The sequence below is a fragment of the Poecilia formosa genome, unplaced genomic scaffold (genome assembly GCF_000485575.1).
Source record: "Poecilia formosa unplaced genomic scaffold, Poecilia_formosa-5.1.2 Scaffold15, whole genome shotgun sequence".
NCBI classification, from domain to species: Eukaryota; Metazoa; Chordata; class Actinopteri; order Cyprinodontiformes; family Poeciliidae; genus Poecilia; species Poecilia formosa.
Window position 1 is genome coordinate 3,265,387 of NW_006799954.1, and position 26,980 is coordinate 3,292,366.

The following is a 26,980-nucleotide window of genomic DNA, read 5'->3' on the forward strand; positions in this document are numbered from 1 at the left end:
TGCATTTAAAAATGCTTTGACCAAAAAAAAATCAATCTCATGTTCATTTAAAGGCTTAAATGTTAAAATATAGTAATTTAAAATGCAATCTAGTGAATATTGCTTTCATTCTGAAATACTTTGTCACGATTCATCTATGCAAGCTTTAAAGGTGACTCAGTATTTCTATTTAATTCCAGTAATTAACTTTAAAAAAGTAAACCTCATAGGTACATCACATATTGTGTTTTATTTTGCCTGTTTATTTCTGTTTCAGCTACTGAAACCCACATTTTCGTTTCTCTGAAAATTTGAATATTACATTAAAAGTTTAATGCAGAAATGCCAGCCTTCTGAAAACGATGTCCATCTACTGTATGAATATGTAGAACGTAACATGAACAACACTTCTCTGTGTTTGGTCTCATGGAAAATTTTAATTTTGTTTTGGGGCTTTTCATTAGTTGTTAGCTATTATCATCAAAAATAAGTCACTTGTTGCATAATGAATCTCTGCAATTTAAATTTGTCAATTCAGTTGTCAGAGATTGATTTTATTGTTCATGATGAAAGTTATTTAGATGCACCTGCCCCTCTCTGACCTTTTTAAGGTTGAATTTGAAAATGTTTTAGCCAACTATTCTCCATTTTATGGAACATTTAAAGAGGTAAATATATTCTCTCTGTAAGTGCAGACTGTAAATAAAGTTTACCTACTGATCATTTCGTTTTATGATCAGTCTGAATAAAAAAACTGGCATCATAAGCTGGATATTTTGTCCCTATTTGTGTTTTTTTTTCCTGTTTATAAATGGATTTTTATGTGATCATAAATTGTTGTGCTGCTCTCAGCTGTTAATGGGATTTTTCTCTACCACCATCATGGTGCGTACAAGCTTTCAGCTGCCAGAAACGTTAATGTGACCACGTGTTGCTTTTATTCACTGTTGATTACTCTCCCATGCTCTAATCAGCTGCTCCCTCTCATCCCCCCCAAAATGATTCCTCCTCTCCATATTTTCCTCTCCTCCCTCCCTTATAAAAACCGTCATCCTTGGTTCCACATCTCTCAACCACCCCACACATTTTTCTCTGCTCCAAATCATACTGCCTACTGATTACCCCAATCTCCACCCACGAACTCCCCTCCCCGGTTCTCCACCTCTTCTAATTCTCCTCTGTCTCCCTCCCTCCGTCCTCGTCTCTGTGTCGCTCTGTCCCTCCCTCTCTGCAGGACTTCTGGCAGGTATGGGGTGTGTGCCGGGCAGCATGTGTTGCACCTGAATGATTAACTGCACTTTGTAGTCACCACTTCTCCACTCTTACTCCTGTGTACTTTTCCTCCTCGTAGCCTGAACTTCCTCTTCTTTTTAATTACTCACACCTTTGATACGACGAAGAGTGTAGCGTCTCACTTTTATTAGTTCAGGGGAACAGCTGAATAAGTGCTTTTTTTTTCTCTTCTTTTTAGCAAATCTCAGCTTCAGCAAGTGTAAGACTGCGGCAGATTTGGCAGATTATGGCTTCACTTTAGTTTATGGTTGCTTTGGACAGGACTGCAGCCAGACAGTGCATTTAATTTTTTTACAACCAGAAAAGACTGGGTTGCAACTTAAAATGTGTATATAAGGATAATCTAGATTGTTCTAAGAGAAATGGTCAAAGATGCTCCTCTTTGTATGCTCCAACCTTGTGAAATGTCATAGAAGACAAACTGCTACCGATAAGATTGGCTCTGGGGATTTTTATAAGAAACTATTATTTTTTTATGTGGTTTATTTTTTTCTCCACTGATTTAGTGGTGCAAATATTGGATTTCTATACAAGTTCAGTGTAAGATGCTGCAATAAAATATTTTATTTTAAAGGGTAAAAGGAATTAATGGAGGAAAAGCCTAAAAAATTGCTCTCAAAGGTCTTGTTCTTAAGCATTACTTTTAAGGACTCTGTAGCTGCTCACATCATATAGAAATACACAGCTCAGTATCCCTTCGTAATTTTCCAATATAGTGCCAAAAAAGTACTTACATAATTGTTTTGCTTCTACAAATCAACTATAATCAACAAAACTTTGCTTTATTGACAGAAAAAAACAAAACAAAAAAACCTTTAATGTCAAAGTGAAAACTGATTTCTACAAAATGATGATAAAAAATATAACACTAAATATTCACCCTCTTTAAAGTGGCTGACCTAAATCAACAGAGATCCAGTCAATTGGTGCTAGACTCTCTCAATGAGTTAATTAGTATTCCTGGCAACTGGATCCACAAGAACAATCCAGCAAATTGAAGAAAAGGTTATTGAAAAGTATCAGTCAGGGGGTGGATATAAAAATCTGTAAGGCACTGAATATCCCTGGAGTTAAGTTAAATCCACCATCAAGAAATGGAAGGATGTCTAACTGTAACTAGATCAGGCCATCCTCACATCCTGAGTGAATGTGCATCAAGGAGGTTAGTGAGAGCAGACACCAGGTTACCATGACTACATGACTACGCAGCAGATGACAACTGTTGGCTGGGTTTTTACCAGTCAAAGCTTTATGGGAGAGAAGCAGTGAGAAATCTCATATCAAGGCACAAGTGGAAGAAAGTTCTTTGGTGTGATGAGACCAAAATGTAGCTTTTTGGCCATAAAACAAGATACTGTGTGTGGCACTCATCACCACAAACACGCCATCCTCTCTGTGAAACATGGTGGTGGCCACATCATGCTGTGGGGATCCTTCCTGGCAGCAGCCCTGGAAGGCTTGTAAAGGTAGAAGATTAAACATGAAGTCTTGGAGGACATTTTGTTTCAATCTGCAGGAGAACTACACCTTCAGAAAACATTTATTATGATTGATTTGTAAAAGGTCAAAACATCCAACTACTACTACTTTATTTATAAAGCACTTTAAAACAACAGCAGCGACAAAGTGCTGTACAGATTAAAATCAATACACTCAAAATATGGAGCAGATAAAACACAATAAGAACAAGAAAACACTAAAGGAAGTAAGGTCAAAAGTCTCAACGTGTGTTAAAAGTGTGTTTTAAAATTGGGCACTTCAAATATGTAACAGAAAATCGTTCCACAACGTTATGGAACGCTGTAAAAGTAACACTTTTACTGTTGCTGCTCCCAGGGGTGTGAATACTTTCTATAACCACCACATGATCAATTATACTGAATAAGGAGAGCTTTGACCTACTCCTTTATCTGCAGAATGATTAGACCTGTTTTCTGGTCTGAATACCTCTGTCAGTCTGCGTAATGAGAAGATAAGGCGAGCGCAGCAAAGGCCAGGTTGCAACCTGTTCACCATGAGAAGAATAGGCGGTGCCATGCAGTGAAGTGGCTGTACTCCCCACCTGTGTGTGTGCCTGCATGAGGCTTTGCATTGTTCTTTGACATTGTGCTGGCGACCTTCCAGATGCCCTTTTGTTTAGCTTGTTCCAGGCAGCTGCGTGGCATACCTGCCCTGCTGAATTATTAAAAGTGAGGACTATACTTTGCCTCTGCAGGGATTATTAAACGCTGCAGCACTGCTACATAATTTTCATGACAGCAGTCACTCCCCTAAAGTGTGTTTCGTTTAGGTGTATAGTTGAACTTTATGAAGAAAGTCGATCCTTGCGAGCTGAGACGCAAAGAGCAGCTAAAAATGACAAATTCATAAAGTCGATGGCAGATCATAGCTGTGCTGTTCCCCTGCAACTCCCTCTGTCTTGCTTTGGAAACGCACCTTTTCTCCTCATCCTGTCATTTCCTCTAAGAAGTATCAGCTCTAGTTTCCACATGCTTTGGTGCTCCAGCTGCTCTCTCCAGCATGCACTGCTCTTTTTGCCTGTGCCTCAGAGGAAAGTAGCCGGTGGTGGCGCCTCCTTCCTGCGCATGGTGGCATCGCGGCGTGGGTTTGGATCTAGGAAACTGCTTTGTTAGCAAATGTCAAGGCTGTTTTGATGTGCTTGCGAGCCTTCACAAATCCATCCTCTGGATTGTTGAGATGTCATTCCTGCATGATTTTTTTTTCTTTCTTTTTTTTTTTTTTCTTCGTAGAGCATGGTTCAGAGCTCCTGAAACCAGGACTTGATCTGTTCATCTAATTTTTTTTCCCAGTGTTCATGCTGTGGTCTTCTGTATTTCTCTTTGTGGAGCTAAACTGTTTTCAGTGTGACCTACTAAGATGGAGAATCCACTGCTGTCAGTCCGATGGAGTTTGGACGAGAAACGAGCCTCTTTTTACATCAACTCATGTCATGTTGACCTTTTCTGATTTCACAGGAAGCTTCCAGGAAACCATTTTGATCATGACAGCTGTGTTTTTATTTTAAAATATGTGTACATGGGTCTGGAAAACACATGTTCCCCTTTCAGATGTGTTATGTTTTTGATCATCAAACATATTTAAAGTTAGACAAGGATAACGTTAGTAAATACAAAATGACGTTTTCAGAAAATTCCCTGATCACCTCTGCAAGACCTGATTACTGCCTGACCTGCACAATTAAGAAACTCACTCAACAGGACCTGTCTGACAACATCCAGTAGGCTAAAATATTTCAGAAAGCAACGTGTCGTGTTCCAAACTCAGATTAGAATCAAAATTTCTTATGTTTATCAGTTAAGTAATGGTTAAAAATTCATTTTGGAGGATTTGTGACTCCTGTAGACCTTAAATGAAGAAAACTCTGAGTACATCAACTCATCTAGAAGAGCACAATAGAACCCCAAAGAATATCTTAACGTGCTAGCAGAATGCATTTACCTAATTTGAAGTTAGTGTTCATGACTCAACAATAAGAAAGAAGCTTGGCTAACATGTCAGCTGTGAGATTGATTTGAGTGTGTCCCATCATATCTAGGGTAAATTTGAATTTTCAAAAGTCAAGAATAATGGTTGTAGTGTGACGGTCTGATGGCTCAGATGGGAACTTGAAAACCCTCCACAATTGTTTGAAAAATGAGTCAAAATTTATCCATAGTGATGTAAAAAAAAGTTATTCCAATTACTGCAAACACTTGATTACTGTTATTGCTCCTAAGACTGTAATTGACTTAACTTTTTCACATACAGTCATTATGTTTTGAATAGCTCTGTTACATTAATAAATGAAATCATCTTTTGAACACTATGGTTTGTATTTGCTCTCGTTATTTGAAGTTAAAATGTGTTTGATGATATGAAACGAATGCAAAAAAAAAAAGACAAAATCTGCAAGGCTGAAGAACTTTTCATGGCAGTGTTTGGTTTAATGTTCTGTCTTTCTCTAACCTTTCCGTCTGTTTTTCTCTCCGTCAAAGCTAGTTCTTTCTTTCTGCATCTCCTCTTTAAACTCATTAGAAGTTGGGTTTTCTCTAAAGCCTCTCGGCTCATTTTGTTTACTCTTCTTTGGGATAAGACGCTTCACTTTCTTAAGCAAATAAAATTTGCTGATAAGTGTTCCACATAAGGAGTCATTTTTCAAAATGTGCTCCCTGAGTAATCAAGAGTTATTAGCATAGCACCTGCTATCCATTTACCCCAGGGATTAGAGGTGGAGAGCGAATGCATTAATTTATCCTACACACACACACACACCAATCTGTTCACCTGCAAACGGTGGTCTCTTTTGATCCCAATTTATTACCATGCACCAGTATGCATCAGTAAATGTTGACTTTTGATCTCTAAGGTGGTGAAAGATGCTTCATGGTTTTCCTTTAGTGTTTTTCAGCACAGTGCTTTCTAGCTTTCCTCTTACACAGTCAGAGCTTTGAGCCACAGTCCAGAAATATCCAAGTCAGACAACAGTTACCTTTAGCCCCAAGCAAGTCATTCTGAATTGTGTTTCCCCTGAAACCTGTGTATTGTATTGTACCGGATAAAGTGACAGAAACCCTTAAGCTAACACATCACACAGTGTGGCACAGGGGACATACAGGTGCTGATTCTGATTTATAGCATTTTTATTCACTACATCCTTCAGTCATTTTGTTCTCATGCTGTATATGTTGATCCAGTTGGACTCATTTCTCCTTACACTCAAGTTTGTCAGGTTATTTCAACTTGCGTCTAAAGCTACTGAGAACCTGAATATTAATGTTTCAAATTAAGCAAAGCGTAGCCTGTCCTTCCTTCCTTCCTCCCTTCAGTTTCCTGTCTGCTCTTCTACCGAGCTGCTGCAGTGTTGGCCACGGATCTTATCTGTGACAAGGCACTGCAGTCTCTACACACATTGAAGGCCAAGTTTAAGCAGCCATCGGCACCCTAGCCAGATGCCCTGGTGTGCATTAAAGGTGAAGTCTGACAGCCTCATTTTCTATCAATCAATCAATCAAATTTTATTTGTATAGCACATTTCAGCAGCAAGGCATTTCAAAGTGCTTTACATAATTAAAATAAAAACAGCATGTGACATCGAATAAACAGTGAGAAAGAGAGAGAGATTTTGAAAAAAAAAAAAGATTAAAAAAGATAAAACCATTAAACCCGCGCCCCTTTTAGGACTTCAGTTAAACGTCGTTTAACTGGGACTCTAACCTAGTATGACATCAATGTGGCGATTGTCATATGTAAGTCCTAAGACATTCATCCAGTCTCACATGAGCCTCGTTTGTTTCTTTCCTTTTCCTCTTGAATCTTGGCCGGATGGGGCCTAATGTGCTGATAGTCAGTGGAAAGATTAGCCCCGGCCAAACCTTTCACCCTCTCTGTGTGTCTGTATGACAGCAGTACATTTCACTGTCCAACCTCCAGCAGAGCTCAGAGTTCAACCAGCAGCTCTGTCAGCACTATGTTTCTGCCTCATCTCACATGCTGGTGGGCCAGCTCAGTTATTCATCTGTGTGCAGCTGGTGGACTTGGCTATAACTTAGCTGGCATGTGAAGAGATGTATGAGGCGCATCACCATCCCGGAGGATTTATTCAGACAGCAAACAATCAAAAATGACACTGACACACCGAGTTTCTACAGTAATTTATCAGCTTTCAGACATTTTAGTATCAGTGACTTTAAAAGAAAATGTAGACTCGGGGTTAGTTTTTGGCAAAACGGTAATAATTATAGTATCATATTGAATTTTGGTGTTCTAGAGCCTCGTTTTTTCACAGCAACAATGCTTTGAATTTAACGGTTGCTTTCCAAAATTTCCCTTGCTAACTCTCTCCAGTTTGCTGAATATGACGACGATCAACCAAAAGGCTTTTGGACTATGTGTTGCAGATGGATCAGACCAAATAGAAATAACTGATGCATGTGAGCCAGGCCAGTCCAGTTTCATAGCAGCAAATTCTGAATAAAAATACCAATCCAGTAGATGAAATGAACTTTAAAGAGGTTCATTCAGCAGTTAGAGGTGAATTCTCACTATTATTTTTACTCCAGTTCCACTATGAAAGGCTGGAAAGCATCTTTACATTTACTGCTGCATAATGGCGCTTTCATATAGCTTGCCGATGATAAATATGATTCATAGTTTGATGTGTGTTCACAGCTCTCTGTGTAAGAGAGAGAATAGACTGACTCCAGATTGAGATCTTAAAAGGAAGATCTGTGGAGAGTTTACTAGTTTGTTTGGCCCTGAACTGGTCCAAGATTTCTTATTTTACCAGATAAATATGCCATTTGCTCCCTCTCTTTGATCTTTATAGCATTTGCTTTTTGTCAAGGTGAGTCAGGCTGTTCTGTGGGGCTGTTTTTGTCCTTGACTCAGGCCAGGGGGAAAGTAAGCCATTATATTTAATGTGCTCTGTGCCTCAGTTCTGATAATGGCAATAATAACGAGGCCCAGTGTGTCTCTGGGTATTTGTGGCTGTATGTAGGATACCTTTCTACCGGAGCAATGCTTGTTTGTTTGCCCTTTTGATTTTTTGGTCTGGCATTAACACACAAACCGAGACGGCTTCCTTTCATTTCCTTTATTACGCATCCAACCTCTCTCTGCTCTTCCTGGTTTTACTCCTTTCTGAATTGTTCTCTGTGTCTGTGACCTTTAGGACATCTGATATATTTCTCTTTCATTCTCCATCAGATGCAAGCATCAGATGCATTCTTTCTCTTACCTCCTGTTTGCCCCCACACTCCCTCCTCCTCTCCCTCCAATATGGCTAATGTAGATGACATTAATAATACATGTCACAGTAAAATCTGCTCTTTTATGTCTCTGCATTGCTGACTTGCCAAAGTCAGACTGGACTTAAATTAAGGGTGTAATTTTGTTAACTGTAATTTGATTGTCTTTAGCAGCCACTGTGCTTTCTGTATGTTACGAGGAGGGAGTTGGTTCTTGGCGACAGACTGTGAATGAATTATTATGCGGTGAATGGGGCACCACTCAATTTTAAGCATTTATTTATGTTTTTTCTAAAGGGCTGGAAGTGGGGATGTGGGGTTTGCATTATCCAGGATTTAATCAGCATTCAGCTTGGGAAATAATACTGATTAGTGCTTCATCACTTTGATTTACTTCAGATGAAACAGACATGCAGTGCTGAGCTATTTATTTCCAAATTACTGATCATATATTATTATATTTAATGGGCTTTTATATGGTAGACAGACACAGTGGTGCATCACTGTGAAGCGGAGGGAAGGATCCATGATTTTTCACTGTTCACAAAAAAATATATTAAATAGTATGGAAAACACCTGTTAACATCAATTGAGTCATGTCAGTAAAATCTCAGTTATATTAAGGTCTGGCCTTTAGATAGGCCCTTCCAATGCTTGGAACCTTCTCCACACCTGCCTCCCAAATCCATGTGATGTGTTCCTTGGTCCTAATAATGATGCTGTTTGTTCTCTAACAAAACACTGAGCACTTCACATTACAGCTGTAATTATAGTAAGGCTAAATTACACACAAGCTAATTCTAACTACTAATTAGGGGACTTCTGATGGCTGTTGTTTGCAATTGATCTTATTTAAGGGCATGTATCTGTTAAGGTGGCTAAATGGAAACAAATGAAGCACTTTTTGCAAAATATAAAAAAATATATTATTTTCCTTCTGCTTCACAATTGTATTGCATATTTGCATAAAATCCAAATAAAATACATTGAATTTTTTTTTTTGCTGTATCTGTGGATGCACTGATGCAAAAATTTGGGTCCATGTTGACATTCGAGATTAAAACTGCTGCAATAGCCGACAACTGATTTTTAACCCTTTTGACACTTTGAAAGAAGACTACCACACCGCTGATGGGGTGCTGCTTCTTTGCATCAGTTAAATTCCCCCACAATCCTTTGCTGCATCACTATGACATGACCAACTTCCCCTTTCCCCTCTAAGAACAAATGGAAAAAAGATGGAAATAAATATGTTTATTTCCAGTTTTATTTATCAGATACAATATATATATATATATATAAAAAAAAACTAATGTCCACTGACAGCTGTAACATTACTAAATATGAAGAAATTCTTCACAAACCCGCTTATTCTAAAAAAAGCGGGTTTAGGATTTTTCTGATTCTCCCATCATACTTCAGCTCCATCAGGATAAGACATATTTAAACGCCTAACTTTGAGTGGCCTCCACCAGCGCTCTTGTATTGTTACGATGATGTCTGATAGTTTTCTGTGTGACTCTGTGAATGCCACATGCGTGTTTTTTGTCATCCAAGGCCCTGCTGAACACAGCAGAGGCCACAATGTTCTCTAACAGTTGTTTGTCCTCCCTCCTCCTCCTCTGAAATGGACCCGTTTGCAGACGGAGGTAACTCCACGAGGGCTCAGCGTGGCCCCACATCCTTCTACCCACCGCACTCTGCCGTCACTCCTCCACTAGGCATGCTCTGTCCTTCTGTGTGGTGGAGCGTCCCACTTCTGTCTTTCAAGTCTTTCTCTGAGTGTGTGCATGTAAATAAAGGACTTTCATGTAACGCTGTTAATACACACACACACACATGCTGACTGGAAAACATCAGGTCAGCTGAGCATCTCTGTGTGTAGGGAGTTAAATTAACATGTTTTCTGTTTGAGTTGGGTTTCAGAGATGGTTAATTAAAACTGTGTTTGTGCTACAGTCTTTCATGATGTTTCCCCCTGTTTTTAATGTCACCTTCACACTGTGAGTAAAGCCTCTGGTGGATAATGTGTCTCCAACCTGACCTGACCAGTCACTAATTGTTTTTCGATGTCACCCTCACCCATCTGAATGGCTTCACGTGTATGCAGCAGTTGCATGACTCCTGTCATAACCCGTCTGGATATAATTAACCCTTATGTGCATTGTGACTTTTTTTTTTCTCGATATGTGCGTGGGGAAAAAATAACAATGCTTATGTGTCCATTGCGTACTGTACATGCTCTCTGTTTCAACTCTGAAACACACCGTCGCTGCAGAATCTGTAAAGTTTGTGCTGTTTGTAACTTTTTTCCCCCCTTTTTTTCTGTCCTGACCTGGATGAGCAGAAAATTGCCCAGGAGAGAGAGAAGTTTGCAGATGAGGACAGCATATTTTATGCATTAGGAGAATGTGGCCTTATCTCCTTCTCTGACTACATTTTCCTCACTACAGTGCTGTCCAGTAAGTATAATCTGTTCACATTGCCTGTGGGTGACAAGTTCGCAGAAGAAAAGTATTGATTCCTCGCGGTCTTTTATACATTTTGCTAAGTTCCAACCACATATTTTCATGTACTTTATTAGAATTTGTGCATAAATTAGGTAATAAATAATTCTGTAAGAGGAAAACAAGGTTCAAATTTAAGTATCTGAAAAGTGTGACACACTTTTTCAGTCCTTTTTACTCTGATATCCCTACAAACATTGCATCTACCTGCCTCAAGCGATGTGACACAGCAAGTGTGACAAAGAACATTTTGTGGTCAGATGAGATGAAAATTGAGTTTTTCAGTTTGTTCGTTGTTTGTATGTGGGAGAAAAAAAAATAACTGAACACTTCACATTGAAGCCACTTTCCCTATGTGGATGATTAGTGGTGGCAGCATTGTGCTGTGGGAATACTTTCCTTCAGGAGAAACAAGGAAGCTGTTCAGACATGATGAGAAGCTGGATGCAGCCAGATACAGGACGATGCTGGAAGAAAACCTGGCACTTCAGATTCACCTCATCTAGAATGTTAAAAATAAAAAATGGCCTAGTCAAAGTCCAGCCTAAATCCAGTTGAGAATCTTTGGTGATTCTTGATAAATGCATTCTATCCAAGCAAGCTGAAATTAGCTTGTTTTCATTCTATACTTTTCAAATTTTAAGTTATTGCATGCAGGGGAATTGATTGCACTGTAGATTATTTAGGGGTCTGAAAACAAAAAGCATGCCACACTTCAGATTCCTATTTACAGGAAAAAGAGTGTAAATCACCTCCTACTTCACAATCATACCCTAATAAAATGTTGCTCAGTCATAAAATCCCAAATACATACATTGGTGTTTCTTGTTGCAATGGAGCAAAATGTGAAAAGGTTAAAAATGTGTCAATACTTTTGCAAGGCGCTGCATCTTTTCTGCTTCTATAATGCGGCAGAAGAGACTCATTATGAAAGCTGACCTTTTCCAGTAAGATGATGTTAGTTTGGTCAGCTCTGTTTGCGTTGCATAAGCTCTTCCTCTGTCAGGTTTCCTGTGCGCTCGGCTGGACAGTTTCTTTAAAATTAGCAGCTGAATCAAACAGAAACTGAAGTTGCACTGTAATGTTTCTGCTCAGAGTATTTCAACTAATAGTAATACAAATTTTACTTCCATCCCTCCTCTTTAAGGTTGTTAAATTTATTTACATTTGTAGTTTAGCTAGTTCATTTATTATAATCTGTTTGTATAAAGAATGTCTCAGGCTGAGTCATTTTTAAGGAGAAATGCGAGGAACCGGACAGGTTGCAATCCATTTTATATACAAATGTAGACCAGTGATGGATGCTTTTTTGCAAAAATTTGTTCCATCTTAGTCATTCATATTAAATAAATCAAATCTATCCTTTAAATCTACAGACTTAAATTACATTCAGCCGTTTCATATCTGTAGGATTTCTGTGCAAAGCAGCAGTTGTCTGCTAAAGGTCAGATTATAAACCACCTTTTTGGGGTGGGGTGGTCTGCTTAGGGCTTAAATGCATCTAGAGTCCCACAGGATCCCTGTTAAGATGCTGAAATCGTTTACCTGGGTGTTCATCTGGGGCTTTTGCACCATAGTTCAAACCAATCAGCTTCCTGGTAGCTGCCAGTTTATTTTACATTTGGGAATTGGTGACCTGAGAGGCTGTGATGCTGCAGCAACATAAGTAATGTTAGGAAATGAAAACATTAAATGCTTAGAGGATTTGAAAGCAGTCACCTACTGGTTTAAGCATTAAGCCAGTACGTTTTCTTCAATACGTCGTATAGCACAATATATCTTTAAGGAGCAAACATTTTTCTCAGCGCTGTATGTTGCAGCAGCACCACTGCCGGCAGACGGAGAGGTTAATTGTGCCGTTTTTGTTTGGTGCTCAGAGGAATGTTTATTGTCTGTATGTTTGACCCGAAGCCCATCCCCAGTGGTGTGATCACACAACCTGCTCCATAGTTAATATGTCATTACTTTTTGCGGCTCCTCTCTTCATATTGTGCCGCGCTGATTTAAGAGCGTATCTCTTTTTGTGTCTTCGTGTTCTGCTGTGTCCAGCTCCCCAGAGGAACTTTGAGATTGCTTTCAAGATGTTTGACCTGAACGGCGATGGAGAAGTGGACCTGGAGGAGTTTGAACAGGTCAGACTGCTAACAGCAGGAGAAATGGGAAACGTTTGAATACTCAGCAAAATTGGTCAAATTTGAACTGTAAAACACTGACATGGAATAGAGTTGGGACCGATCTCCAGTAAAATTAAGTTTGACAAACATTAATGAATAAATTAGAGGAATTAAATGCTATAAGTCAGCGTCTGTATCCAGATTTCTGCAAGATATTTTTACAGTGTTGTCTGCTTCTGTTTTTTTAAACAGTATAGATTCTTATCACTAAAGGATTTAAAACAAAAATCCACCAACTCCTACCCCCCAACTGATTCCTCAGCGCGTCTGCAGCCTTGTGTCATGTGACATCTTTCGTGTTCAGGTCCAGAGCATCATTCGATCCCAGACCAGCATGGGCATGCGGCACCGCGACCGCTCCACCACAGGAAACACTCTGAAGACGGCCGGCTGCAGCTCTGCCCTCACCACTTATTTCTTTGGAGAGGACCTGAAGGGGAAACTCACTATTGGCAGCTTCCTGGAGTTTCAGAGGAAACTGCAACACGATGTGCTCAAACTAGAGGTAACAAAAAAGGAAATTAAAGCCATAGCTTTGATGTATCAATAAAATTTGCTCCAGGTTTATCTTTTTTTATCAGTAACTGCACACCGGCTCCTTGTAGACGCTGACAGTGATGTATAACTGTGATATTTCTATTGAGCACAGAGTAAGATTTACTCACCAAATGTTTTTGTGCCTGTTGGGTATCTTACAGTTTCTCTGAAAAGTTTACACATTCAGCTGATATAGTGCAATTTTTTAAACATTTGCTCATCTGCGTCCCAACAAGAACTAGAAATTAAAGTTTCAAACACCAATAAGTTTTGACTAAAACCTTTAATTGTCAGCTGTAGATATGAAGATGGATTTTTTAGCACCTTATTAATCCCAAGCTGGAAACTCGATCAAGGGTCTGCAAAAAATATATATACACATTTTTGCCTTCAGTCCAGCTAAGTAAAACCTGCTTAGAGCCACAAATGTTACCTGATATTTTGAATAAAGATAACTACTATTGAAAATTTAGATCATATAAAGAGCCAACCTTTTATTCTTATTTTTATGTTTTTTTAAGAAAAATATAAAACTGTAGGTGAAAAGAGGAAAGTTACATTTTCTTTTATGACATGTTCATATTTTTTTGAAAAAAATGTGTAAAAAAATGTGCATAATTTCCAGAGGAAAATTACAACAATCCCCCAAGGAATTTTATCGTCTGGTTCAGTTTTTACATATCTGGGTGATGAGGCTGAAACTGGTGCTTTTTTAAAATGGTTTCGTTTTCAAAAAAATGTGTGATCGTTCTGTCACTTTAAAATCTGTAATGTGTTTTTTACAATCAAAAACATGTCTAGAAATTATGTAAAATGTTTTAATATTCAAATTTTGAACCTGCACTGCATCAGAACCTTTGGGTTCAACAAAGTTTTAATGTTTAAGCAGCACCAAAGAAAACCAGTGCATTTTCGTGGCAGCACTATAGTTGTAGCAATAACAGGCAATCAGTGCTGGCCATGCATGCATGCTGTCAACATTTCGAGCGCCCAGACTGATGAACAAACAGCGAGTGAAATTACAAACCCGAGACTGACGTGTTTCCAATAGATTCAGACATAGTTTTCTCAACCCTGGTAGACTGGTTTTGTTTGGGGATTCAATTAATTGGCTGGCTTCAGTGTTCAAAAGCTTTCAGTCCATGTCAGGTTTTCTGTTGGTTGGTGGTTTCCCAAAACGTTAAAGTAATAATAAGAGACGAGGAAGAGGAAAACCAACGATGTGACATTTTCTGTACACTATATAGTAGTGCTATATCACAAATAGTGCTGAAACGATCAGCGGGATTAATCAAGATGAATCAATTATTGAAATAATGATAGTTTTAGCTTCACCTGGTGCATATTTCTTTTCAGGCAAAAGGGGAAATCTTCTTATGAAACTTGCTATTTTTAAGCTCATATTTTATCAGATTTAATTGAATCAAATTTCTTAATTTCTTGGTTTGGTGCTGTCATTTTTGATCAAAACAGGTCTCTCTTGTCAATGAGACAACTTGTATAAATACAGGTCACATAAAAATATTCACTGGGAAGACTATTAACTGAATTATTATTATTTTTTTTTTGCATTTTTAATGTATTTCTAATATTGTATTTAAAAAAAAGCTTAAGAGGGTAAATGAAAAATCAGTAGAATGTGCCAGCTTGTTTGATTAATAATTGATAAAACAATCATTATTTGCATTCCTAAAGTACTGACAATTTCTGAGCTGTTTCACTAAATAAACTAAAATTACAGGAGGACAACATTGTATCTATAGCTAGGCTATCAGGATCCTTTTAATAGTGACCAGGTTCCTGGTCTCTTTTACTATAAGGAACCTTTTCTGGCTACATGAACAACAGCAGCTTAATAATACCAGAAGTGCAGCAAATTTCCAGAGGTCATCACATCCAGAGGGAAACATGAAAAAGAGCATTTAAGCTGTCAAACAGCATCAAATCTCGCCCGGCTCCCCCAAATAAACACTGTTAAGTAATCCAGTGAAACATGGATAGCATAAAGCACATTCAACTTTAATGTCTCTAAACAAGATTCAACTTGAAGCCTGACTCCAGTATTTACTGTTCCCCGTCCTCCCCCCACGCCATCCTGCTCATAGTAATCTGTCAGTCCCTCTGGGGAACGCTCACTTCCTATCTGTTTGTCTTCACAGTTTGAGAGGAATGACCCGGTGGACGGCAGGATCACGGAGAGGCAGTTTGGAGGGATGCTGCTGGCGTACAGCGGCGTCCAGTCACGGAAACTCAAGCAGATGCAGAAGGGCTTGAAGAAGATGTTTAAGGATGCACAGGTGGAGCCGTGTTTTTGTTTATTTGCAGTCAGAGACAATCAGGTTTATTGTACTTTATTGTGCACGAATCTCATAATTTCACCAAATCCAAATCCACGAACTGAAAACTGCCACACAACATCAACGTCACCATCCACATTAAGGCTAGCTTCACATCGCCATAGTTATAAAAAACAAGTCCCTGCTTCAGAATGAATACCTTCAAGACAAATTAGTTCACAGAAAAAACAACAGTCGAGACAAAAAACTAAATCTGAGGCTGTGTGTATTATTGTGGGCCAGGCATTAGAGAAAACCAACTATAAATTCAAACTCAAGTTTCTTCTTGGCTTTTTCACCCAGTTCAGAAGCGTCGTCAACCAAAATTGACGATGCATGTCTGCAAATGTCTCACCTGAACTCTCCTGGATTTAACAATATTTGACAAACCTGATAGAAACGTTTAGAATCTTCTGGTCAGCTGTGTTTGTGAACGGCAAGGTAAAAAGTAAGGCATCGATAAGAAATGATAACACTTTCTATTCCAGTCATCATCCACCTGGTCAACACTGTTTAGCTTTGATCAAAGAAAGAGCTGTCGTTGCGTAGAAAAAGCTAACATTTCATCCATCTTTGAGCTTCTCCGGGATCTCAGTCTCCACAGACTCCAACCATTTCAGACTTTGTTCGGCTTCTTTAATATTTCTCTTTCAGTTGCTTTCTTTTACTTTAATTTAAGTTGATGCTCCAGAAAGGAGGCTGTAACTTTTCTTCACCGGCGCCAACTTTCTTCCACTGCTCCCAGATATATTGCTTCAAGCACTAAAAGCAGGAAAGAACAGATGAAAATTAAAACAAATATGTGTTTTCTGTTTTGTATTTGCTTTCATAATAGCTCCTCTGTAGTCTAATGAGCTCATCAGTCAACCCGGTGAAATTGTGTCCGTGCGTTTTACATCCTGAAAGTGACACAGGAGCTACTAGAAACTAAAGCTGGCAAACATCACAGTGAAATATTGAAAACCACATGCCAGAGAGAGGCAGGATGAGGCATGTCTGATGGAGAAGTACAGAAATTATCTTAGAAAAAGGAACAAAAACAAAGCAACGTTCTGTATTTTTAGTTTGTCTGAACAAAAACTGCAAGATAAAAGCCTTTTATTTCAAAGAAAACATCCAAAACAGAGAAAAAGCTGCTGAAACCCTTTAGGGAGTGGCTGTTGAACTTTGCGTCACCATTTCAAATGGTTTTTTAAGGTTCTGAGCCAAAACCTTGGGAGTTTCTGCTGGAATATTTCGTTACTGAATCCAAACAAACATCTGAAACCACAACATGACAACGAAAATACAGCTGGGATGTAGGGCTGAAACGAGTAATTAGATTAATCCTGATGAATTGATCACTGAAATGATCGTCAACTAATTTTGTAATCATTTAATTAACTGGAGTATACAGATTTAAAAAGGCAATTTGAGCATTTTAGGCAACAAAATATTTATTTCCTTGTTTTAAAAATTAATTGAATTGTTTATGTGTATATTTTAATGTATTTCTGATACAGTATTAAAAAAATCTTAAGTGGTTAAAAGAAAAATTTGTAGAATGTGTAAATTGTTTAATCCGATTGATCGTCAGTTACTAAAATAATTACTTGCAGCCCTTTTAGGACGTAAAGCCAACCACAATGGATGCCCTCTTTCTTCTCTTTCATGTCTATTTCTGGTTTCATACTAGTTCATACTGAGTGCAATGAGCCCCTCAGTCAGTTCAGTGAAGTTATACAGGGCATGATGAGGCATAACCTGATGGAGAAATTCAGCCATTATCTTAGAAAAAGGATCTTAAACAGAGCAATCACCTGCATTATCAATATTACTGGGCTTAAGAGATCGGCCTCCTTACTGGAGAATTACTTATGTTAAAGGTCCAAGTTGAACTGTGAACCATGAAACGAACACTGTGTATCACCAAAATAAGCACAGTGAGACATGATGGTGGCAGCATTGTGATGTGGGCTTATTCTATAAAGCTGAAAAATAGATTCCACTGTGAGCATCCCCGTAGAGATACCAGACTAGAGTTACAAAGGCAGCCAAAGTATATCCAGTTTATCTTCAGGCTGTGGTTTCGTAATAGCTCCTCTTTAGTGTAATGAGCCCATCAGTCAGTTTAGTGAAGATATGGGAGGCATGATGAGGCATATTTGATGGAGAAGTGCAGCAATTATCAGAGAAAAAGCAGCATAAGCAGAGCGGCCCTGCAACTCATGCTAAAGATGCATCCTTGCTTTGTCTTCCTCTAAGGAGTTAAACATCACACAGCATCACTCCCCGTTTCTGCACTTCCATCACTTAGCCTCTCTCATCCTGCTGTTTGGCGTTCAGATTTCCACTAACCCATGAAGTAAATATAAAATAAAGAAACCAGAAATGTGTTGCCGAAAAGCAGCTGCTCGCTTTTCTTTGCAAATGAACTCCGGAGCAGCAGCTGTCTGGTGGTGATTCTGAAGGGTTTGTGTTTGTATGCGTGTGTGTTTAACACCGTCTGTTCTCCTGTCCGTTCGTCGCGCGCTGATCATCCATGTGTGTCGAAAGCTTCTGCCCGCTTCCTCTTGTCATTTGTGTCACACTGCAGACCTGCTCTCGGTTATGGTTGCAGATCTCATTGTGACAGTTTGCGGCAGGTTTTCTTCCTTTTTAGCTAGACTAAACTTTTTCCTTTCCTATTTTTTTCTTCTTCTTTTTTTTTTCTACACAGGGAATCACTTTTGAGGAAGTGGAGAATTTCTTTACCTTTCTAAAGAACGTGAACGATGTGGACACAGCACTTAGTTTCTACCACATGGCTGGAGCTTCAATAGATAAAGGTACGCCCTCTCTCGCTTTAACTGTTATCACTTTTACCCTCTGAGATGTTAGAACCCTGCAAACCAAATCTACTTTCAGCTTGGCTTCGTTCCCACCCTTCACTCAGCTCTCTGTCATTCGTTTCTCCATCCATCTGTTTATCTACCACTCCTCTCTTTAAGACGGTAGCTGTGACTGCTAGGGGAGGTCCTTCCTGCCCACAGCGTCACCTTCCACGACGACTCTGAAGATACTTGGATGATACGAGTTACAACAACATTTAATTTCTCTTTGGGATACATAAAGTATTTTTTAATTGAAGCCTTTATTTTGCAGTAACAGTATTAAGAGAAGAAGCCATGACAAAGCAGCTTTGAAATGAGTAGCAGTACAGGAACAACAGAGAGGACGAGACCACCCCAAAATGCAGTGGTTACACCCACGTCAGGTTTTCAGATACATCACTATTAATCATACACGTTCCTCTTGGGTTCACTACTCAGTTTCCTTTACCTGGAAACCTTTTTAAAATGCACCGCATCATGAACCCCGATGAGAAAACATTAAAACCTGTGACATCTGCCAGAAAACCAGGAATGGGTCATCAGTTGCTCTTTCCGCTGGATAATGATCCAAAACATATGTCCATATTTACATAGTTGGTTCACCGGACACAAAGCTAACCTTTCTCAGTCCTCAGACATAAATCCTGTAAAACCCGTGGCGAGCTGAAGAGAGGAGAGCAGCAGAAAGGATCGGAGAGGAATCATCCCTCTCTCTGTTTGCTCCACCTTGGGAAATCTTCAAGGAGAAGTGCTGTCCTGCTGACGTTAGGGTGCAAATATTTATAGCACCAGCGATTTTATTAAACCGCTATTTCCCAAACGTTGGACGCTGAAAGCTTTTTCTTCATCTTTAGCAGAGTTTCTAATCAGTGTGAAGGCTGAATTACTCATCACTGATTAGGTTATTTGAATTTCTTAACTTTTTTTATTATTACATGCTAATAAGAACAGTTTGACATCAGCGCCTGAGAATCTGCCGCTTTCTAATATGGAAACCGTTTGATGATTCATTGTCTCCTATGTTTATTGTCAGGAGACAATGAATAAACCTCCTTATGTTTCCTGTCTGCACATCTATTCACTGATGAAGCAGCAGCAGCTGCGTTAACGCGGTGAGGAGTCGGCCCTGAGGTGCCACAGTTCGGACTCACATTAACTCACCAACGTCTGTCTGAAACCATCAGCCTGCTGCCAGGCATGAGTCTGCAACTTATCTTCTCTCCTCTGCTGTCCACTCCAAAACCGACTCCATGCTCTTCCCGCCTACAGGAGCTCTCGGATCGTTTGCTGCTTTTCTATATCTGTTTTTTTTTTTTTTTTCCGTTCCTCCTTTTTGCTTTCATCTTTCTAATCTCACTCTCAAATCCAACAATTTCACACCCTTTCCCTGCTCTCTCTCTCTCGTATGTGGGCGTTAAGTGAGGAACTGCACAATGGCTCTCTGAAAGGTACAAAAGAAGGCCGCTAATGGGCTTCTTGGTGGGATTTGTCTCAGGTTTTTTTTTTTTTTTTCACCATTTGCTTTGACTTTTTTTTCATTATGATGGACCTTTTTCATAATTTTTTTTCACTAATTACATTGACTTGCAGAAATATTAATTTCATGTGACAGACTAACACAAGCTAGTGCCATTTCTTTCCTTTTCCAGGTACAATGTCATTTACAAAAATGATGTCTTTATTGTTTTTTAAAAACTAAATACTGCTGTCTCAGTACTTTTAGGGTTGTTTACAGTTTACCTCTACAAGCTTTGAACACTTATAGACTAAAAGGTTTGTCCATTCATCTTCGCAGTTTTGCTACAAAACAGTTAGATTTGACCTGCAATTTGTAATTCATCCCTCCATTCTACATTTGATTTTAGGCTTTGACTAGGCCACACAGTGTAATTGGTATAAACTCTCTTTCTGAGCTACATATATTGATATATTGAAAATTATGCATATTTTTTCCCACTTTATTTGATCAATAACATAATATCCCAACATAATTGAAACTACCTTTACAGTGGACCACATGCCAGTTTCTCATCAGCTTCTAATCCCAAACACCTTTGTCTCCTCACAGCCTCCATCTTTCTTTTCTCCCGATACTCCCCACTCTTCCTCGTAGTCCTCCTCCTCCTCTCTCAGGAGGAGGAGTCCTCTCTCCTGTCTCTCTGCTGAATGGAAGAACCTGCCTAGTATTGATCCACTGCAGTTTGACTTGTGTACACAATGCTCTCCGTGTGAGCTCGCTCAGACCTTTGTTACTCTGAAATCTCTCCCCCTCTCAGTTACCATGAAGCAGGTGGCCCGCACCGTTGCCAAGGTGGAGCTGTCAGATCACGTGTGCGACGTCGTGTTTGCTCTCTTCGACTGCGACGGTAAGCACATGACTGTCTCATTATCGTATCCCTCCACTGGAGATAATTAAACACAGCATATAGCCCCTGTAGATATGAAGAAACTGAAGTCATTGGAGCATTCACACCCCTTGAACTTGTCACATTTTAGTCACATTACAGTGTTGTCGTATTTTAACAGGTAGCAGCTGTCCAAATCAACCCTGTGTGGTAATGTAATTGAATTAACTGATTAATTTTGGTTCAATTTCACTAGCCACACCCTTTATTATGACCGGACCTGTAGATTCAACAATTATATCCGTTTTGATATCATGGAGTAGGCCAAAAGATCTCAAAAAGCAACACATCATACATCAGTCTGAAGAAATTAACAGATGAGAAAAACAGTAATTGACATCCAACAGTCTGGAAATGGGACTCCAGTGGAAGCCTCTATCCACAGAGAAAAGATTTAAAAGCAATGAACCTTCCCAGGAGTTGCAGTCTAACAAAATTTCTCCAAGCGTATCTCCAGCTCTGCAGGGCCTCATTTCCCTCAGTCAAGTTCACTTTTCATGGTTTAACCATAAGAAAGCAAAATGGCTTCCACGACACTTCCAAGATAGAATCCAGATCTGACCCAAAAGATCACAATGGCCCATCTCTCATTCCCAACATTCTCTGGAAAATATCCTCCAGAGAAAAGTGGAACTTTGTTTAGGATTTGCATCCTGTTACTGCAGCTGGAATAAAAATATCCCAGAAAGGGTGATCATAACAAGAGTCAAATACAGTGGAGGTGTGATGGTCTGCAGCTGCTCTGCTTCTTTGGGTCTTTGACCGCTTAAAATAACTGATGGAACCGTGAATTCTGATGAAATGCATAAAGTTTCTAAAAAAAGAGAGAGAGCGAGCAAGAGAGAGAGAGAGAGAAAGAGAGAGAGAGAACATCCGGCCTTCAGCTTAAACTCCTTTGGGCGATGCAGTTGGACAATGATCCAACAAAAACAAACAAACCAACATTAGGATTTTTAAGTGGCCTTAGTCTAAGTCTGGACTTAAATCCAACTGAGATGAAGCAGCACGACCTCAAACAGACCGATCGTAGTTGAAACCCTTCAGTATATTTGAAACAATTTTCTCTAAAGATGGACAAAATTTCTCCCTTGTGAGAGAAAAGACTCATTGTCAGGTATCACAAATGCTTGATGGCAGTTTCTGTCGCCAAGGGTGATTGATGATAAATATCATTGTGACAACAAAATTTTAGGAGTGAAGCAGCTCCTTATTGTTAACATTTTGATGAAAAGAAAATTGGTTTTAAAAATCTCGTTTGGCCAACCTGAGTGAGCGATTTGGTTGCCATGTCAGCCACACGTGTTTTGGGCATGCCTCTACCCGCTATCTGGTCTCTGCTGGAGAACAGCATTCGCTCAGTATGATGCTCCTACCACCATGTTTCACAATAAGGCTTCTGGATGTTATTTTTCCATTCATCATTTTGCAATTATTCATGACTTTTGTGATCAAATCCGAATAGAACACGTTGCAGTTTGAATGTGACAAAATGTTGTGCTTTTCAAAGGGTGTGAATATTGTCCGTGTTGTATTGCCTCTAGAGTTGAGAAAATTGGAAGTCCTCTCCCCCTCCTCTTACTTCCCATTCCTTCATTATTTCATCACCTCCCTCCCCCTGTCTGTCTCCCCCACCTCCAGGGAACGGGGAGCTTAGCAACAAAGAGTTCATCGCCATCATGAAGCAGCGGCTGATGCGTGGGTTGGAGAAACCCAAAGACATGGGCTTCACCCGGCTGGTGCGCGCCATGTGGAAGTGCGCCCAGGACACCGCCTGGGACTTCGCCATTCCGAAGACGTAATGGACACCATTTCAGAGGCGTTTTGTGTGGCAAGAGACAAAGACGCTTTTGTTCAGGAGAATCGACATGAACTCAGTAAAGCTGCAGCTCTGAGGGCGATCATCAGTCATTACTGCATGCTGCTGTACTTCAAGCTATTAACCCACCGTGACTGAAACATCCTGAGCGGCTCCTGCTCTTGTGCCTTTCTGAGGCCTTGCATTGTACTTGTGTTTTTCAGAATATTGCAAAGTTTCTGCTTATTTTTTTCCCCCCATATTCAAGCTTTTTAATTATTTGACTTAAAAACACTAAAAGCAACTGTTTTTCTTTCCTATTTGATTGCAATTAAGAGTAAAAGGGGAGTCAGTTTTGTTTTTACCCACATATGTTTGTTCAGGACTGACACCGGCCGCTCAGTTTGTTTTGCACAAAGCAAATCAAGTCCCACTGCTTCTTCTATCTTAATATTCCTCACCAGTTTGTCCAATAAAGAACATACTTCTTTTTCTCTAAAGATAAATCTTCAAAGAAAATCCTATTAAAGATTTTTTTCATAATGTAAATGCGCAGTTGTTCTTCTCTTCAGTCTGAATTGTAGGGAAAGCTCAGTGAGGGATTAATGGCACCGATACCTGGAGTCATTCGTCAAGCATAATGGAGTGTACTATAACATGTTTATGTGAAATTTTGTGTTTTGATCACATCTGCCAACTCATACACTCAGAAACATAAAAGCGATGGATGTGTGTGTGGAAACAGTCAGCAGTTTTGTCTAATTGAAATGGAAAAGGATGGGCAGTCCTCGGCCTCTGTTGCCCATTAAAAGATTGTCCTGCAGCTTCCTCACACACACACACACACACACACACACACTGCACCATTGGCCTGAAACAAGCTGCTCTGCTCTCTCTCTTACATGTTTTACCGCTGACAGGCGGAAGTGGTGCTCAGGAGTGATTGCTAGGCAGGAGATTAGGTTCAAGGGCCTCTCATCATTATTCCTCAGCTGTTTTCTTCCAGGAGTTTACGTCTGGAATCCCAATCACATTGAAATTAAAATGTTTCGTTTCAAATTGTGTTCACTTCATGACATTTATTCCCAAAAATCGCTTTAGAGAAACTGTTTGATGTGCAAAAACTCCCAGAAATGGCAGCACACAGTCACATCTGAAGAGTGAATTTCAAGAAGCCATTCATGTAAACCCTGAGCAAGGACGGTCGGTCAAGTTTCCCTGCTCACTGAAGCTGCATTCGGAGTCGGTGCCAGCCCAGCTCTTTTGTGTAATTACATCATGTTCCTTCACATCAATTACCCCCTTATCTTTTCTCTGTGTGCACATTAATAATACTGTTTTTGAAATGCTAAGGGCTTTTTAATTTACAATTAGGAAAATGTGTGACTCACCAGGCCGCCTGGTCTTCTCTTGAATTAATTAAAATACCACAACTGTTCTGTTACAACCACTTTCTTATAAGAAAATTGAGATTTTAGACCATTTGTATTCAGGCCCCGGCCCTTTACTCCTGAGCTGCACTCCAGTTACCTTGGAAGTCGGAGATTAACAGTGAAGAAGTGGAATTTCAAAATGGCGACGCCCATGTTTGTAGTACCTCTTACATCATTTTAAGTTTCCATAAGCAAATACCACTTTTAATTTGCTTAGAGTTGCTGGCGCAGCATGTAACAAATATTTTACATGCATTCTTACATGTGTCTTGTAAAATATATTTCCGCCACAGCTACTGTTGACGTCAGAAGCGGCCATATTGAAACGCAAAGTCGGCTTTTAAAGGTCGTAACTGGGGGAAGTGGTCGGGGGCTTTTTCCACTGGGAATTTTGACTTCATAGGGTGTTTCAATTGATTTTTCCGGCTGGGAAGTTGGCATTTCCTTGTTCCCAGTACAACTACATAACAACATTATACCCATAAATATCATCCAGTGAGCCTACCTTCAGATTCCACCTAATCGAGAGTCCAGCTGCATTTAATTTAAGGTCGGCATATCTAGTTTGGTGAAGGGCTCAGAGATTTGTTAGAGAACAAATGGCATCATGAAGACAAAGGAAAGATCAGATATTAAAGGGTTTGGTAAACAACATTCCAAGCCTTGAGCATTTCAAAAACTGTCACCTGAACATAGAAATTGAATACGAAGTAACTCTGGAGGTACTGCTGGCAGCCAAAGCTCATGTGGGAGAATTAGTCAAACCCATGTAGGCCCACGATGGTATGCTGGTTTCATGTAATGGTGATAATGATCTTAATCGTTTCTAAAAGTTATAGGAGAGCTTTATTTTCACATTAAAGCAGAGTTAGGTTCTTGACCAGTCATCTAGCTTGATTCCATGAATAAAAATCTTATTTTCTTAAATAACCGAGAACAACTGAGAAGTGATAAAGCGTCACATGTCACGACTATTCCTGTCTGAACTTGCCTAGATCTCACTTTTAACACTGAAATTTTCCCACTTATATGCTTTGTGTGGGCGATGAGTGACAGGATCTGCCAACATAATTGTGGATTTTCCACTGTGGTGCTGTAAAACACTCAGCTGCACCCAAAATTAAACATCCTGGAGGGAGAGCCGTCAAGATGTCCATGTTTTCATGACAGGAGAGCCCCATCATCAGAAATGACATATATAATGAGAAGATGAAGCTGATGAGAATTAAACCCTTTTCATATCTGGCTTAATGTGCAATCTAGTGTTAAATTCTAATTTAAGGTTGAAAGAAATGCAGCTAAGGTGCTAATATTCTGACTGATGGCACCTGTAAATGTCATGGAGACCCAGTCAAATTATTCGTTTTACTAAAGTGAAATGCTAAAGGAGTACCGTCACATGTTGACAGGCTTGTTAGTGAAAAAGAATCCAGACATTTTTTTGGTTTCTGGACCCAGAAACCCACTCAGAGCTTCTCCATGGCATCCAGTAACCGTTCCACATGTAAACAGAAACACAGAAGTGCTTTGCTGCCACCTGGAGGCTCCGATGGGAACAAACCCAAATGCTTGTGTTCGATGACCTAAAATTATTTTGTACTTTCTCCATGAAAACCTTTCGGATTTATTTTAGTGTAAGACTATATAATACACATATGCAATATTCCCTGCAGAACTATTTATACTTTTTGACATGTTTCACATTTTGTCAGATCACAGCCACACTTTTTCATTAAATTTTGTCATATCACAAAATGGTGCATAACTTCAAAATGGAACGGAAACTTATACTTTGCATAAAGATATTTTGTTGCAGTAACAGCTGCAACTCTTCACTAGACATCTGGAGGCTGAAATATTTCCCACAGATTTTCAAATAAATATAGGTCTGGACTTTGACTAGGTCTTTGGGTTACCCATACACATGCTTTCATAAACCATTGTTGTTTTAGTGGTATTGTTCTGCTGGCAGGTGAACCTCCTCTGCATCTCAAGTCTTTTGCAACCATTAGGTTTTCGCGAAGTAACTATTTAATCCAATTCATCTTCTCTGTTCCTGATAAAGACAATAATTCACACAACATAATTCTGCCACCACCATGCTTTACCATGTAGATGACAGGTTCAGTGCAAAGGCTGGTAGTGACCATGTACATTTCATGAGTAACTTTGAAAAATAAAGTTGAGTAGTTTTAATGCAGGATACTTATTTTACTCATGTATTACTTTGAAGTAATGCTACTCTTCAGGACAGTGCAACCAACATCTGTATGGAGCCAGAAGTCATTATTTTTTAACTGTTAAATCTGAAGAAAAAAAATAAAACTAAACATCAAATTTTGATTTTAATACATGAAAAAAAAAATAAAAAATAAAATCTCATTTTAAAGATTTGATTTAGTTCTGTGATGTTTTTGCTTTAAACAAACAAAAACATGTTTTTTGTTTCTAAAAAATATTTTTTAAGCGTCAGAATCCTTTAACATAAATATTTTAATGTTAGATTTTTATTTAAAGTTAGAATAATAAAAAAACAACAACATAGAAGCTCATTACACTGAAAATATGGCTCTCAGTTTTACTAATAACTCATCACTAATGAATGTGGAGGGTTAACATGAGCATCCGCACATCAAAACAAACAGGATCAAACCAAACAGGAACAAAACAAACATGATCAAAACAAAAGTTCAATTAGAAAAGGCATGGAGCAGAAATGGGTGGCTCTAATAATCCCACATGGAATAAAATTTTACTATAAATACAGTATAAAATTTTAATGTTTACTGTGATTGTAAGAGGGAGGGGGAAAGCCCAAACACTCCCTGCTCCAAAGTCTAAATTTAACAATACCTCAGTTCCATTACAAAAAAAAGAAAAAAAAAAAAGAAAAAAAATGAGCCTGATGGGTCACATGGCTGTC

At 39.2% G+C, this 26,980-nt stretch overlaps 2 protein-coding genes and 1 long non-coding RNA gene across 6 annotated transcripts in view; 1 reads left to right on the forward strand and 2 right to left on the reverse strand.

Moving 5' to 3' along the window:
- Positions 1–23,173, forward strand: part of micu1 (mitochondrial calcium uptake 1) — a 41,585-nt gene extending 18,412 nt beyond the window's left edge. Inside the window, exons 6-14 of one of the 4 annotated variants that reach the window (XM_007546251.2) lie at positions 1,214–1,225; positions 9,662–9,667; positions 10,366–10,480; positions 12,575–12,657; positions 13,004–13,204; positions 15,396–15,533; positions 18,271–18,379; positions 20,701–20,790; positions 22,468–23,173. In XM_007546251.2, the coding sequence (XP_007546313.1) occupies positions 1,214–1,225; positions 9,662–9,667; positions 10,366–10,480; positions 12,575–12,657; positions 13,004–13,204; positions 15,396–15,533; positions 18,271–18,379; positions 20,701–20,790; positions 22,468–22,628 (915 nt within the window). In that variant the 3' untranslated portion in view covers positions 22,629–23,173. The remainder of the gene's footprint in view (positions 1–1,213; positions 1,226–9,661; positions 9,668–10,365; positions 10,481–12,574; positions 12,658–13,003; positions 13,205–15,395; positions 15,534–18,270; positions 18,380–20,700; positions 20,791–22,467) is intronic. The other 3 variants (XM_007546252.2, XM_007546253.2, XM_007546254.2) reach the window with 3 other exon arrangements.
- Positions 1,341–9,667, reverse strand: LOC107835607 (uncharacterized). The gene is made up of 2 exons (XR_001661409.1): positions 6,487–9,667; positions 1,341–6,265 (listed from the first exon to the last, which is right to left on the reverse strand). It is a non-coding gene; the product is annotated as an uncharacterized LOC107835607 (long non-coding RNA).
- A 3,359-nt stretch (positions 23,174–26,532) lies between the features above and the next one.
- The window catches only part of nolc1 (nucleolar and coiled-body phosphoprotein 1), a 7,402-nt gene continuing 6,954 nt past the window's right edge, over positions 26,533–26,980 (reverse strand). Inside the window, exon 15 of the mRNA XM_016668555.1 lies at positions 26,533–26,980. This exon is cut by the window's right edge and continues 468 nt beyond it. The gene's annotated coding sequence lies outside the window, so the exon portion shown is untranslated.